A 12,841-nucleotide genomic window follows, 5' to 3' on the forward strand; every position below is an offset into this window, starting at 1 on the left:
GATTAAGTCACCACTAGGCTGGGAAAGGCTACCCACTCCAGTATTCTGTCCTAGAGAATTGACAGTCCACAGGGTCGCAAAAGTCGGACATGACTGAGCAAATTTCACTCACTCAAGCTAATGTAAATTTGTCCTCTGATTACAACTAATTCTATTATAAGATTTTTAAGTTATAATACTTTTTAGGTTGATACAGAGCCCCTGTTTGAGTTTCCTGACACACACAGCAACTAGAGGGTGGGATGGGGAGAGATGGGAGGGAGGTTCAAGAGAGAGGGGATATATATGAATCATGAATATATATACCTAATGGATATAATATACCTATGGCTGATTCATGTTGAGGTTTGACAGAAAACAAAATTCTATAAAGCAATTATCATTCAATTAAAAAAAATAAATAAATAAAATACTTTTTAGGTGCAATTATCTCTCAATACACCAAATTTCAAATTATACAGGCCCCAACAGAAACATCATCACATAAAATAATCCTTACCAGGCTCATCCCAAATAAACCTAATTACAAACAATAAAAGGGATCATACATTTTCCATTTGACTTTTCTTCTGCACAAGAACATCTTTCATCTCATCCTAACCTGAATTCTAAAATACACTGCTGCTGCTGCTGCTAAGTCGTTTCAGTCGTGTCCAACTCTGTGTGACCCCATAGACGGCAGCCCACCAGGCTCCCCCGTCCCTGGGATTCTCCAGGCAAGAACACTGGAGTGGGTTGCCATTTCCTTCTCCAATACATGAAAGTGAAAAGTGAAAGTGAAGTCGCTCAGTCATGTCTGACTCTTCGTGACCCCATGGACTGCAGCCTACGAGGCTCCTCCGTCCATGGGATTTTCCAGGCAAGAGTACTGGAGTGGGGTGCCATCGCCTTCTCCGAAAATACACTGCTACAAAGCCCGAAAAATGGTCTAAGATGGAAAGTTCCTCAAAGAAGCTCAAACTTTTCTTGTTTTGAAAACCAAGAACATATTTGTTTGAAGTACTCATTGTTATCAAAACATTTCTGAACAAGTTAGAAGTCTAGGGAAGGGGGAAGACTTTCGTAACACTCAGGGAAAAGTATTTTGGAGAAATCTAGAAAGCTTCAATTCAACACCAAAACCCACTATGTCCCCAGTGGCAAGGAATTTCACTTGAAACAGACAACTGATTTGAGCTTCTTGTGATGTATGCATGTCGGGTTATACAAAAACATTTACTGTTTTTTCTCAAAGGCTGCAGATTAGAAAAGTTTTTCTAAGCAGGCACTTTGCTAGATGATTAACAAATATTCTTTTCAATCCTTAAAAACATTTTCAATTGGTATTATCACCATTTTGTGGGTGACAAAAGTGAGGCAAACTTAAGGGACTTGTCAGTCAATACAACCTCAGCTAGTAGCAGCAGAGCCTGGCACAGCCAGTTCTAACGAAGCAGTTCGTTCTTTCCCTATCACATTTCTTATTCTTAAAAATCTGGATGAAATACTCCATGTACCTACAATTCCTGTTTTTTTTTAATTCAAATAAAAGGAAATTCACAGAAATCGTAATAGGTGTTATTACACTAACAGATTACAGTGTTTATCAATCTTCACCACAATCCTACAAGATAAGATTCTTCCATTCTTATTTTCCTAATGGGGAAACTGAGGTTCAGAGATTACACGACTTGGGTGAAGAGCCGAAGAGATTTTTCTGAATTTTAAAAACAATGCCTAGAGACTTTCAGAAGTATCTTATATCAAAGGAAACTAACTGGTAGTTAACAAATTACAAACTGTCCAGGTAAAAACTTATAATTCCAATAGTAATACTGGCCGGCATATGACAATGGAGAAATCAACTGATTGACTGACTAGGGTAATAGTACTGTATTAACTACATCAGAAACTTAGTAAACTAGGAGTACAAAATCAAAAAGTACCATCAAATATACATATATATATATACACATACGTACACGCACACACATACATACACACATATACAAAATCCTGTCAACTATCCCCTACATTCATATTATTTTTCAGGGAGTGGGGAGGGACAAGGGACTCGCAAGGAAATCCAACTGAATATAACAAACAGTATTTTTACAGGGTGTTACAAGAAAAGCTAAATGCAACACAATGACAAAATGCCTGCTTTTCAGTGGAATTGAAAGAAGGCATATTCCACTAGAGAGCTCCAGATATAACCCCTACCACCTAAATGGATTCACATCTACAAGTTATACCTTTAAATAAAATTTGCTTTTAAATAAAATACAAATTACTAATAAATTTTGCATGACTGTTTCATAACCAATTGCTCTCTTTTTCATAATGTGAAATATTTCATAATGTGACAGAATTAAGCATTTAACTTTACTGGGTCTTACCTTCTACACTTATAAAATAAGGAAGATGAAGTCTAACATCACTTTCAATTCTAAAGCCCCAAAATACAGTAACTATAATTAATACTTAGAGAAAGTCTAATGAAAAGTTCTGTCAATAGATGCAAAAAGTTCAATTTGTTTTTCCAAGAGTGTATATAAAAATTCACTAAGCTTCACACATACTATATATATTTAAGGCGTATCTCAACAAAAAAAGATGGAGGAAAGAAGAGGGATCAGGGAATAAAGACAAAATCCAAAAAACTAGTATTCTATGGTCTGGGACCATGCTTAAATTAGGCAGATTAATAATAAGGCTAAACAAAAATTAAGTTTGTGTAAAGAAATTACTTCTTTAAAATGAAAGAAAACAGGGAATTCCATGCCAGTCCGATGGTTAAAACCCGACGCTTTAACGGCCAGGGAACTAAGATCCTGCAAGCCACATGGCTAAAAAGCGAAAATTAAAAAATAAAATGGAAAAAAAACCAGCACTGGTAATACGTTAGTGTTGATCCACCAAAGGAAAAATATCCACCAAAACAATTCATAAAAGTATAAATTTGAGTGGAGTATGACGACTAAAAATAAATATTTAAGAAAATTAACATAAAATATTATAATCTCCTTACAGAAATCTGTAACACAAACATGGCTAAACAATACTTTTAGTTAATTCTGACCATAAATGACCTTAAATCAATTGAAAATAATCGAATAAGTGATATTCTTTCAATATTTGTTCCTGGTCTTTTAATTTTCAAACATAATTTAATGTATATAATTTTTCATACATAGCTTAATACTAAATTATTGACATTCTATTGCATAAAGGGAAAATATTCTCTTTGAAGAAATGGAACATATTACTTTCACCTTTTGTACTTTTATTTTCAATAATTTCTAATCAAGAATGCAATGTCTGTTCAGGATGGGGAACACATGTATACCTGTGGCGGATTCATTTCGATATTTGGCAAAACCAATACAATATTGTAAAGTTTAAAAATAAAATAAAATTTTAAAAAAATAAATTAAAGAATGCAATGTCTTTAGGATAGTCTTTTTCATTTTCTTTTAAAACCATCATACCAAGGTGGGTTTTTAAGTCTCTTTTAGAAAATAGATTTAGCGTGTAAAATGATGAAGACAAATTACAGCGAGTTTCAAAGAAAATAAAACCTGGGTCTTGAAATCTGTCATAAATTACCACCTTCAAAATTACTGCTCAACAGGAAACAAATCATAGCTATGTTATACTACTTTGAGCTCAGTCAAACCTTATTAAAATATCCCTTGATTTACCCAATAGATGCGCTCCTCAAAAGTTCCTTGCAAATCAAATGTGTGTAAGTATCATCTTAAACGCACTAGGGGGAGCTCCCTATTTGAAAGAATCCTAAAACATGTGCTTTTGTCTTCTGAGGGTTCCTTTTCTAATTTACATTCCTATAAAGGAATGACTTTCTGACTTATCTACTGAACTATATTCATCCAGTTTTCATTTAACACTTAAAAAATCCCATCCTTTATCCCATGCTTATCAACTATCATTAAGACAACTTTGATCACATTATATTTACTTTTCACACTGCTTCCCTTAGGAAGCAATACAAAGCTCACTCCCCCCAAAAATAAATATATTTAATATGTTACAGATTTCAAAGCATGTAATAAATATCAGCTTTAAGTATCACTAGATTTTTATCACTGTACTTTCCAATTCAACAGGGAAAAATAATAGAAAACTAGAGGTAAACAATTTATTCAGGGGAGAAAAGTATGTCTTGTATCTACTGAGCACTTCATAACTTTTGAGGTACATTTTACCGTATCTTCCCATTTCAACCTCTCATTGACTCTATAAGGGTATAAATAGCTTCATTACTGGCAATTTGGGAAACAAAGAAGCAGAGGCACAGGGTAGTAAAGTGACTGTCCAGTATGACAGAGTAATTCAATGTCAAGGTCAGATTTTAAATTCCATTTTCACATTCCTAGCCACTGCTCTTCCTTTACACAATTACAGATGGAGAAAAAAAACATTTAAACCAGTTTGATTATAGAGGGCCCTATCCCATCAGTAATTATTGAAAATAATTTCAGTGACTTTCCAAAACCCTTCAAAGCGGAGGACAGTCTCTTCAACAAATGGTGTTGGAAATACTGGATGTCCACATGCAAATGAATGAAGCTGGACCCTTACTCCCCGTATCATACACCAAAATTAATTCCAAATGGATTAAAGACATAAATGTTAAGATGTAAAAGTAAACCTCCTAAAAGAAAATACAGGGGGAAAGCGTGAATACATTGGATTTGGCAATGATTTCTTGGATATGACACCAAAAGCAAAGGCAGTAAAAGATAAAGAGGAATACATCAAAAATAAACGTCTGTAAAAAGGACAATCAACAGAACAAAAAGGCAACTCATGGAAGGGGAGAAAATATCTGCAAATCGCACATCTGATAAGAGGGTACTATCTAGAATATTTAAAGAACTCCCACAAATCAACAACAGAAGAAAGTAACAATTAAAAAATAAGCAAAGGACTTGAACAGACATTTCTCCAAAACCAATATACAAATGTCCACCCAGCATATGAAGAGATGTACAATATAAATAATATTAAATAATTAGGTAAATGCAAATAAACCAATAAGATAACATCTCAAACCCATTAAAAGGGCTAATATTAGAAAAAAGGAAAATAGTGTTATCAAGCATGTGGAGAAATTGAAATCCTTGTGCACTACTGGTGGGAACAGTAAACAGTGTAACCTTTATGTAGAACAATATGGCCTTTTCTTAAATTTTTAAAACACAGAATTATCAAACAATCTAGCAATTCTACTTCAGGGTGTAAAGAACTGAAAGCAGGATCTCAGGAGACACTTGCACACCATGTTCACAGCAGCATTACTCACAATGGCCAAAAGGTGGAAGCAGCCCAAGTGTTCATCACTAATGCACAGGCAAAATGTGGTATGCACAGAGAAAACTTAAATGTGGTATACACATACAATGGAATATTATTTTGTCATAAAAAGAAATGATACCCTGATCCATGCTACAACATGGAATACTCTATGATTCCATTTACAGCACGTATCTCTAGAGCAGTCAAATTTATAGAAACAGAAAGTAGAATGGTGCTGTTCTTTGACTGCCAGTGGTTGGGGCTAGGGGGAAATAAGGAGTTATTGTTTTGAAAGGAGTTTCAGTTTTGAAAGATGAAAATGTTCTAGAAACTGGCTTCACAATAACCTGAACACTATGAACACTACTGAACTGTTCATTTAAAAATAGTTAGGATGGTATATTTGCTATTACATGTTTAAATTTAAAAAGTAGGAAAAAAAGGTTCAGGGACTTCAGCACAGAATGTTCAAGGATAATAATCTACTTTCTTTTGAAAAGATATCTATAGGTCAATAAATACCAAACTACTGTTTATACATTTCTTGGTAGACTAATGGAAACCAAAAACCCAACTGGGAATCAAGTTTTCATTACTTCACCTACCAGTGTTAAAAGAGAAACCTTTATTACATACTACCCGAGAACTAAATGGGTACCGCTTTGGTGAAGAGAAAAAAGCAGTATTACTAGAAATCTACCTGAATTATCTGCTTCATTCACAAATAGCTCTTTATTCTGAAGAATAAAATTGGCTGGCATTATTCTCCCTGAGATTCACTCAATTTGATCTTGTCTAAAAGCCACCATTTTTCAATGAGGTAAACACCTGGAATAGAAATCCCTCAAAAAATTAAACACATATTTTATCTCCTTTTATGTTATTATTCAAGGGTTGTCTTCACCAAAGGTATAGAGTAGAAGGTACCATTCTAAGTCCTGGAACAACAGAATCAGTACTAGTGTATTGAGTAGCAGGAGTGTGGAATCAGTCCAGTGACAAAAATGATGAACTGCAGGTCAGAGTAATATTTAGAAGCTAAACCTAACTGGAACCTAACTTTAACAATGTTGAAAATAATAGAACAACTTGCTAAAGTATGAAAAATAAACCAATCTACATATGAAATTTTAATCAAATATACATGTCCAACAGATATTAAGGCCAGATCAAATTTTCAGTGCCTCTTAAAAATTCAGCATTATTTGAAACCCTAGTGAACACATGTTAAAAAAAAAAATTTATCACATTTACCTGCAATGATAGCAATTGACTAATTGCTAAATAACTAATTTAGTTATTACTAAAATTTATAAGGAAGACTGACTACACATCATCCCATGAGTATAGAAATATCAGCAAATGGTACTAATTGTCAGATTTATAAGGACTTCAACATGCAAGGAATTTATTAGTGATAGCCAACGTGCTTGAGAAAACATTCACGAATATCCATTTTTTTCCCAGCCACTTTAACCTTGCTGAAGCCCTGCAAGTTCTTACTATACTAATAGCTCAACATGTTTTATTTTTAAGTATGTTAATGCAACAAATAGATATTTAAAACTCTTGGAATTGACTCTGGAAACCTGTATGTGCACGTATGTGGGTGGGAGGAACGTGTGGAGGTATCTGTATAAATATGCAGATATATATAAACCCCATTTAAGTGTTTTAGGAAAACTTTTTCAGAAGCTTATATAAAGTTTTCAGATGCTTTATAAACTCAATATGCCCTTTCATCTAGCTCACCTTTTCTCATTTCCTTCAACTACTGAGATTATACAATAGTATTTAGTACTACGGGCTCCACAGATCCTAGGACAGAGTATGAGAGGGAAAGTACTTAATGTAGAAACACTGAGGTTACAGAAAACAGGTATTCCACAAAAAATAGGCAGACAATCTCACAAAGAAAACATGAACTATTCACTATTAAATATATGAGACACTCAAAATTCTCGATCATTTGCCTTTTTTAACAAGAAAATATATATTTAAATCAGCAAGAAAAAAACCTCATGATGAAAAATAGCTTCTGAAAAGACATTTTCTTCTAATTAAAAGACTACTCAATCATCATTTTCATTTGGAAAATTATGGCTTCGTAAGTTACTTTAATGCTAGTATCATTTTTATGTGCCGACTCAGGATATTACTCCTTGCCTCTTCACTTATTCATCAAAATAACTAAAAGGCATAATCTCTACCCCTTGTTGAATCAATAAATCCTGACATTCAAAAACATCCTCATCTCCAGGCTCTTCTCTTGGTGCAAGTGGTAAGAGCACAGCAGGACCACATTCAACCTCAAACTTGCGTGAACTTTACAGACAAGAACGTAAGTGCTCCCTGGTGGAAGGCGACAATTGTGAAAAAGAAAATATAGGTTTAAGTTACAAATGTCCTCAGCCTCTCCATGACAGTTTTTTCCAAGGAAACACCTAAAAAATATTTTTAATAGGAGGTAGGAAGTAAATATGTCTAAAAGTCTTTCCCACTTATGAAATGTGATACAGAAAATTAATACTCCTGCTATACACTGACAACCTAACAACCAAGTAACAAGTATATCTAATAATAAGGAAATAAGGATAACCGAGTAAGGGCAGGTTTCTTATTTGACTTTGAACTCAAAATTCAGATGGAGACCTTAAGCACTAAGACTGCATAGTACTACAGATAACAAAGGAATCTGAAAGGGAAATAAAGAAACAAACTGAAAAGTTCATGGCAAATCTGCCTAAATTACTAACAGTTGAAACATAAAGCAGCATAGAAAGGGGAAACAGATTACTGTATAAGAAAATACACATTTACTAATTAAACAATGGAAGTACAATTCCATAAAAACAGAAACAAACTGGCTCCAAGTTGAAATGTATACTTTAAATGCAATAGGACTACGTTCAACCATTTCCAAAGATGTTCAGGCAATGAATAGTCATCCCTAAGAACTAAAGGGTAAACATTTCTAAAACAAAAGAACAATTCTGCTTCTATATAGAAAAAAAAACTAAAAGCTGTAGTTGTGGGAAGAATTTCCCTGAAACTTGTGAAACTAAGGAAAAGTGTGGCTGATGGAATTTGTGAAAAGAATAAAATGTATACCAAAATGTGTCACTGTGTGGTAATAGTGCTCTGCACAACACAGAACCTGTCATCCTTTACTTCCTGGGCCAGTTACCCAAAAAAGTGTCATCATGGACCACCTTGCATTATCCCATAGTGACCATCATGTGATTTAAGTATCTTGTCTCATCTTCAAACAGCTAAGAGCAGGAGTATTAGAGGAACTGGGGGAATTCAGGGAGAAAGGAAGGGCTCTTTCAAATTTTCCAACAGCCTCTCTTCCAAGGGTTGGGAGTTTAAAAACAAAATTCTGGACCTGCCATTTAACTCAAGAATGATTTCAGAATTCTTCCTGCAGTGGCTTAGCGGACACACTTCAAAAACTGAGAAATCTTAATGTACTCAGCCAGTACATTGAAAATCTTTTCACCTTTCAGAATTGTTATACAACACGGTTAAACTAAGCCCTTTTGCAACAAATAGAATAATTTCCTCTAACATTTTAAGATCATTTTAATTAACTAGTGTGTGTCAGTCATTGCAAGGGTTGCAGTTGCCAGTGGGTAGGCCATCACAGAAACAGTGTGGTGAAACAGGATGTTTTCCTTTTATTTCCTGAGTGAACTTTAAGGGATTAAAACTAAATTTATGTCAACTTTATGGCATTCAGATTCAAATTCTGAACCCAAATACATTTTAAGAAACAAACAAAAAAAAAACCTGAGGGCTATAAAACCATATACATTGTGGTCAGAATTCCACTTTTGTATTATGTGCATTCTGTATTTTAATCTGCAATGTTTCATATTTGTATTTCACGGTATATAGCTTTTGGACTGGGCTGCTTGTCCACAAAAAGAAAAATTAACTGTGTTTCCACCTTAATATTCAACCTACCTGCCCATAGTTGTCTATGCCAGTTACTAATCTATTTAAATTTAATAAATCAAAAGCTGTCCTTAAGGATTGGCCAAGAGTCGTAAGTCCTTCAGCTTGAAGGTTTTTCAGTTCATTCATAAACGTTGCATGGTTTTCTTTCCATCCGGCCTGAAAAGAAAAATGTGAGAATTTCTTTTTTTCATCTTTTAAAGCCAGGTACACATGGACGGCCGTTAACAATCTGCCGTTCACCAAGCAGCTGCTCGACTTTACTGTACGGTTTGGGGTAAAGTGTCAATGCCGTCTCTCTGTTAAAGAAACTCTCTTCCAGAGGTGGCCGAGAATAAACCTGCTGGCTCTACAGCTTTCCGTGGCTACCAGCCTTAATACTTCATAACTTTCCGGGGAGATGCACTCCCCAACCTCGTGCCCAAAAATCCGGGGATGCAGAGGTATTGGTGGAAAGCAGAAGTGAGCAGCACTTCCGAAGTTCACCCGGAGCTGTCCCACCGGCCCCGCGGCCCTCTCGGGGAGAAAACGGAGACCCGGCCCCGCTGCACCCCACCCCACCCCTCATCGCAAGCCCCCCGCCCGCCAGCCCGCCCCGGCCTCGGGCCGATTCCCCTTTAATGCAAACCCGGGCTCTGCACGGCCGGGCCCGGCTGTCACTCGGGCTAACTTGAATAAATATCCCCCACAGTTCATTGCTGCCGCTCACGCCGCGGAGGGGAAATGTCGGCCATGTTGATCGCCGCGCCGCCGCCGCCGCCGCCGCCGGGCCGGGCTGGGGAGGGGACGGCGGTGGCCCGGCGACTCCGCGCCGCGCCGGGACGCTCCGGAGCGGGGGGAGGGGGTGGGAGCCCGCAGGGGAAAAGACCTCAGCGCCTAGAGCACGGCGGGTGGGGGAGGGGAGCATAAGGAAGGGTGAATGGGGGGGCGGGGAGGGCGAGAGAGGAAGGGACGGGGAAGGGGAGGGGGAGGGCGAGGGCTGTTACCTTGATAGCATAGGGTGGCTCTTCGAAAGTGACCAGCATATACCTGTCTCCTCGGCTGGCAGGGTCCCGGGCACGGAGCTGAGGGAGAACGGGTGGAAAACGGGAGCAGGAACAGGGCGGGCGAGAGGGAAGCACACAGGCGAGGTTAGCAGGCGGAGAAGGGGCGCTCAGCGGCCCCGCCGCCCCCCCCCCCCACAGTTACCGCACACGCCGCGGCCGCCCCCACCCCCCAACACACACACACACCGGCCCCCCCCCAACACACACACACCACCCGGGGCCGGAGCCCGGGCCCTGGCCGAGCCCGGCTCGCAGCTCCCGGCCGCCCGCCGCCCGCGCGGTGGGGGAGGGGGTCCCCGAGCCCGGCAGCTCCCGCAGTCAGGTCCCCGACACCTCCGCCTCGCCGCCCTCCCCCCAACCCCTGCCGCCCGCGGGCCGCCGGGCTGGGGTCGCCCCCCGGGCTCGGTCGGTCGGTACCTTCATGAAGGTCTCTACCGCGCCTTTGGCCGTGTCCAGGTAGGTGGTGCCCAGATGGCTGCGCTGGTTCATAGAGGCAGACGTGTCTATCAGGAACAGTAAGATGGGCATAGTGCTGGCCGGGGACACCGGGGCCCGAGGTGGTGGAGAAAGAGGAGATGGTAGAGGTGGAGGCGCCGGTGGCGGCGGTGGCGGCGGCGGCAACCGCCGCTAACGCGGGGCGGGGGAGCGCGGCCCCCGGGAGGAAAACACCGTCTGGGTCTTTCCTCCGGCTGCGGGGAGTTTCTCCCCCGATAGTTGAGAGGAAACTCCCCGGACCCAGTCCTCCCCGTCGTACCCCCGCCTCCTCCGCCTCCTCCTGCCTGCCTGCCCGCTGGGGCGGGCGCCCGGCCGTCTGTCTGTCGGTCCGTTCCCCCCCCGCCTCGGGGGTCCCGTCCCCGCTCCCGGCCCCTGTGTGTGTCCCAGCGGGAGACGGGCCTGGCTCCCTACCCCACCCCCGGCGCTGGGAGTGGGGACCTGGGAGCTGGCGAAGAGGGGAGTGGGCTGAGGGGAGATTGGCCCTGGGGCTGTTGGGAGAAGTTTCAGGGACTCCCTCCGCACCCCGGCGGTGTCACCACTTTCTCAGCCCCTCTCGCTACTGAAGCGCTTTTCTCCCTCACACTCCGGTTTTAACTCGGGCAGGGGCCGCAGAGGCTCCGCCCTCTGACACGTCCTCTGCCCACGTGACGCACCGCCCCGCTATTCTATTGGCTGGCCCCTGGCCTCTTATTAGCATATTCAAACAGCTCTGGGGCGGGGAAAGCTTGGAGGCCGGCTCCGGGAACAGTTATGGAGCACGCGCAGAGGCGGGGCGTCGGGTGCGCGCGAGAGCGAGCGCGAGGGGCGAGCAGGCGGGCCGGCCAACGCGGAGGCGGGCTCCGGGAAGGGGCGGAGACTGACCACGGAAGGTCCGTGGGGCGGGGGCTGCGTCGGCGCGCCCAGGGCCGGCGCGGTTGTGAGTCTGCGCATCAGGCACGGCGGCCTCTCCTTGGCTGTCGGAGGTGGTAGGGGTCGGGGGAAGGGAAATGGAGGTTGGCCTCAGCTCCTCTTCCGAGGTCTTGGTAGCAAACCCCTTCCCTGTGGGCCAGCGAGGAGGGATGAGTAGCGCGATCAAAAGCCCGGGTAGGAGTTAGCGGCAAGCCCGCGGTCGCCCCCCAGAGGAGGGCTCTGGGCCGGCGGTCGTCGGAGGAGGTTCCTTGGCCCTCGGAGGGCCGGCCCCGGCGCGGGCGGGGCGGGGGAGGGGAAGTGAGAGGTTGTTTATGACCAGGGACTAATCTCCGCTAGTCACACCGCTCCCGCTGGGGAGTGGGGACCACGGGCAACCCTCGCCCGCAGCCGCGCTTGGCCCTGGGCAGCGACCGAGGGCGAGGGCTGGACCTGGCCAGTACCCCTCTCGTTGCAGGACCCACCAAAAAGGATACAAACCATTTTTTTCCCCCTAACAGCCCTAAAAGGACAGTGGGGAAAGATTCACCTATCGATAAACTGTTCATTGCCCTTTTTATACTGGGAGGGAAATAACCCGTCTTACCCAAAGAAGTAACCTCTGTCAAGCCATATTTACTTAGAGCCGTCGAATGTTAGTTTTCAGAGCTAAAAGGGACGCTGGCAAATCATAATCCATTACTCTTTATTTACTTGGCTGCCCAGGTGACACATAAGATTGGTTCTGCATAACCCTTCCAGTGCTCTTTCACATACACTGTATCAGGCTCCATCCAGATACTGCATGAGGGAAGACATCCTCGGTTAAAAACCAGCGCCTGTCATCAAGCCAGATGACATAATCAATCTTAAATGTCCGAGGAAAAGTTTCCTCAAATGTACTAGTCGACAGTTTGACTTAGGGACATACAACCCATATAAGACAAGACTCCCCTACTAGCCTTACATTTCTACTGTTTATTCTGAAATTCTTAATTATTTGCCTACTGGTCATTGAAATAAATTGTTCCTATTACTGTTAACATGAAACATGTTTTGTGGCACTTTTTTTAAATTTTGAATTTTTTAACTTGGACTTTTACTAACATTTAAGATAGTCTCTGAACTTTTGTTATAGTAGGGCTAGTTCAATA

At 41.7% G+C, this 12,841-nt stretch overlaps 1 protein-coding gene across 6 annotated transcripts in view; it reads right to left on the reverse strand.

The window, feature by feature from the left end:
• The window catches only part of INTS6 (integrator complex subunit 6), a 104,564-nt gene extending 93,159 nt beyond the window's left edge, over positions 1–11,405 (reverse strand). For 5 of the 6 annotated variants that reach the window (XR_009739894.1, XR_009739896.1, XR_009739897.1 and 2 more), the window contains exons 1-3: positions 10,725–11,405; positions 10,248–10,325; positions 9,271–9,420 (exon numbers count right to left, since the gene is read on the reverse strand). Coding sequence is in view for 2 of the 6 variants with exons in the window: in XM_061434670.1 (XP_061290654.1) it covers positions 9,271–9,420; positions 10,248–10,325; positions 10,725–10,835 (339 nt within the window). In the remaining 4 variants the exon portion in view is untranslated. Of the gene's footprint in view, positions 1–9,270; positions 9,421–10,247; positions 10,326–10,518; positions 10,538–10,724 lie in introns of those variants that run through there. The other variant, XM_061434672.1, reaches the window with a different exon arrangement.
• Between the last annotated feature and the right edge of the window lie 1,436 nt (positions 11,406–12,841).

This window comes from Bos javanicus, chromosome 12, assembly GCF_032452875.1.
Source record: "Bos javanicus breed banteng chromosome 12, ARS-OSU_banteng_1.0, whole genome shotgun sequence".
NCBI classification, from domain to species: domain Eukaryota; kingdom Metazoa; phylum Chordata; class Mammalia; order Artiodactyla; family Bovidae; genus Bos; species Bos javanicus.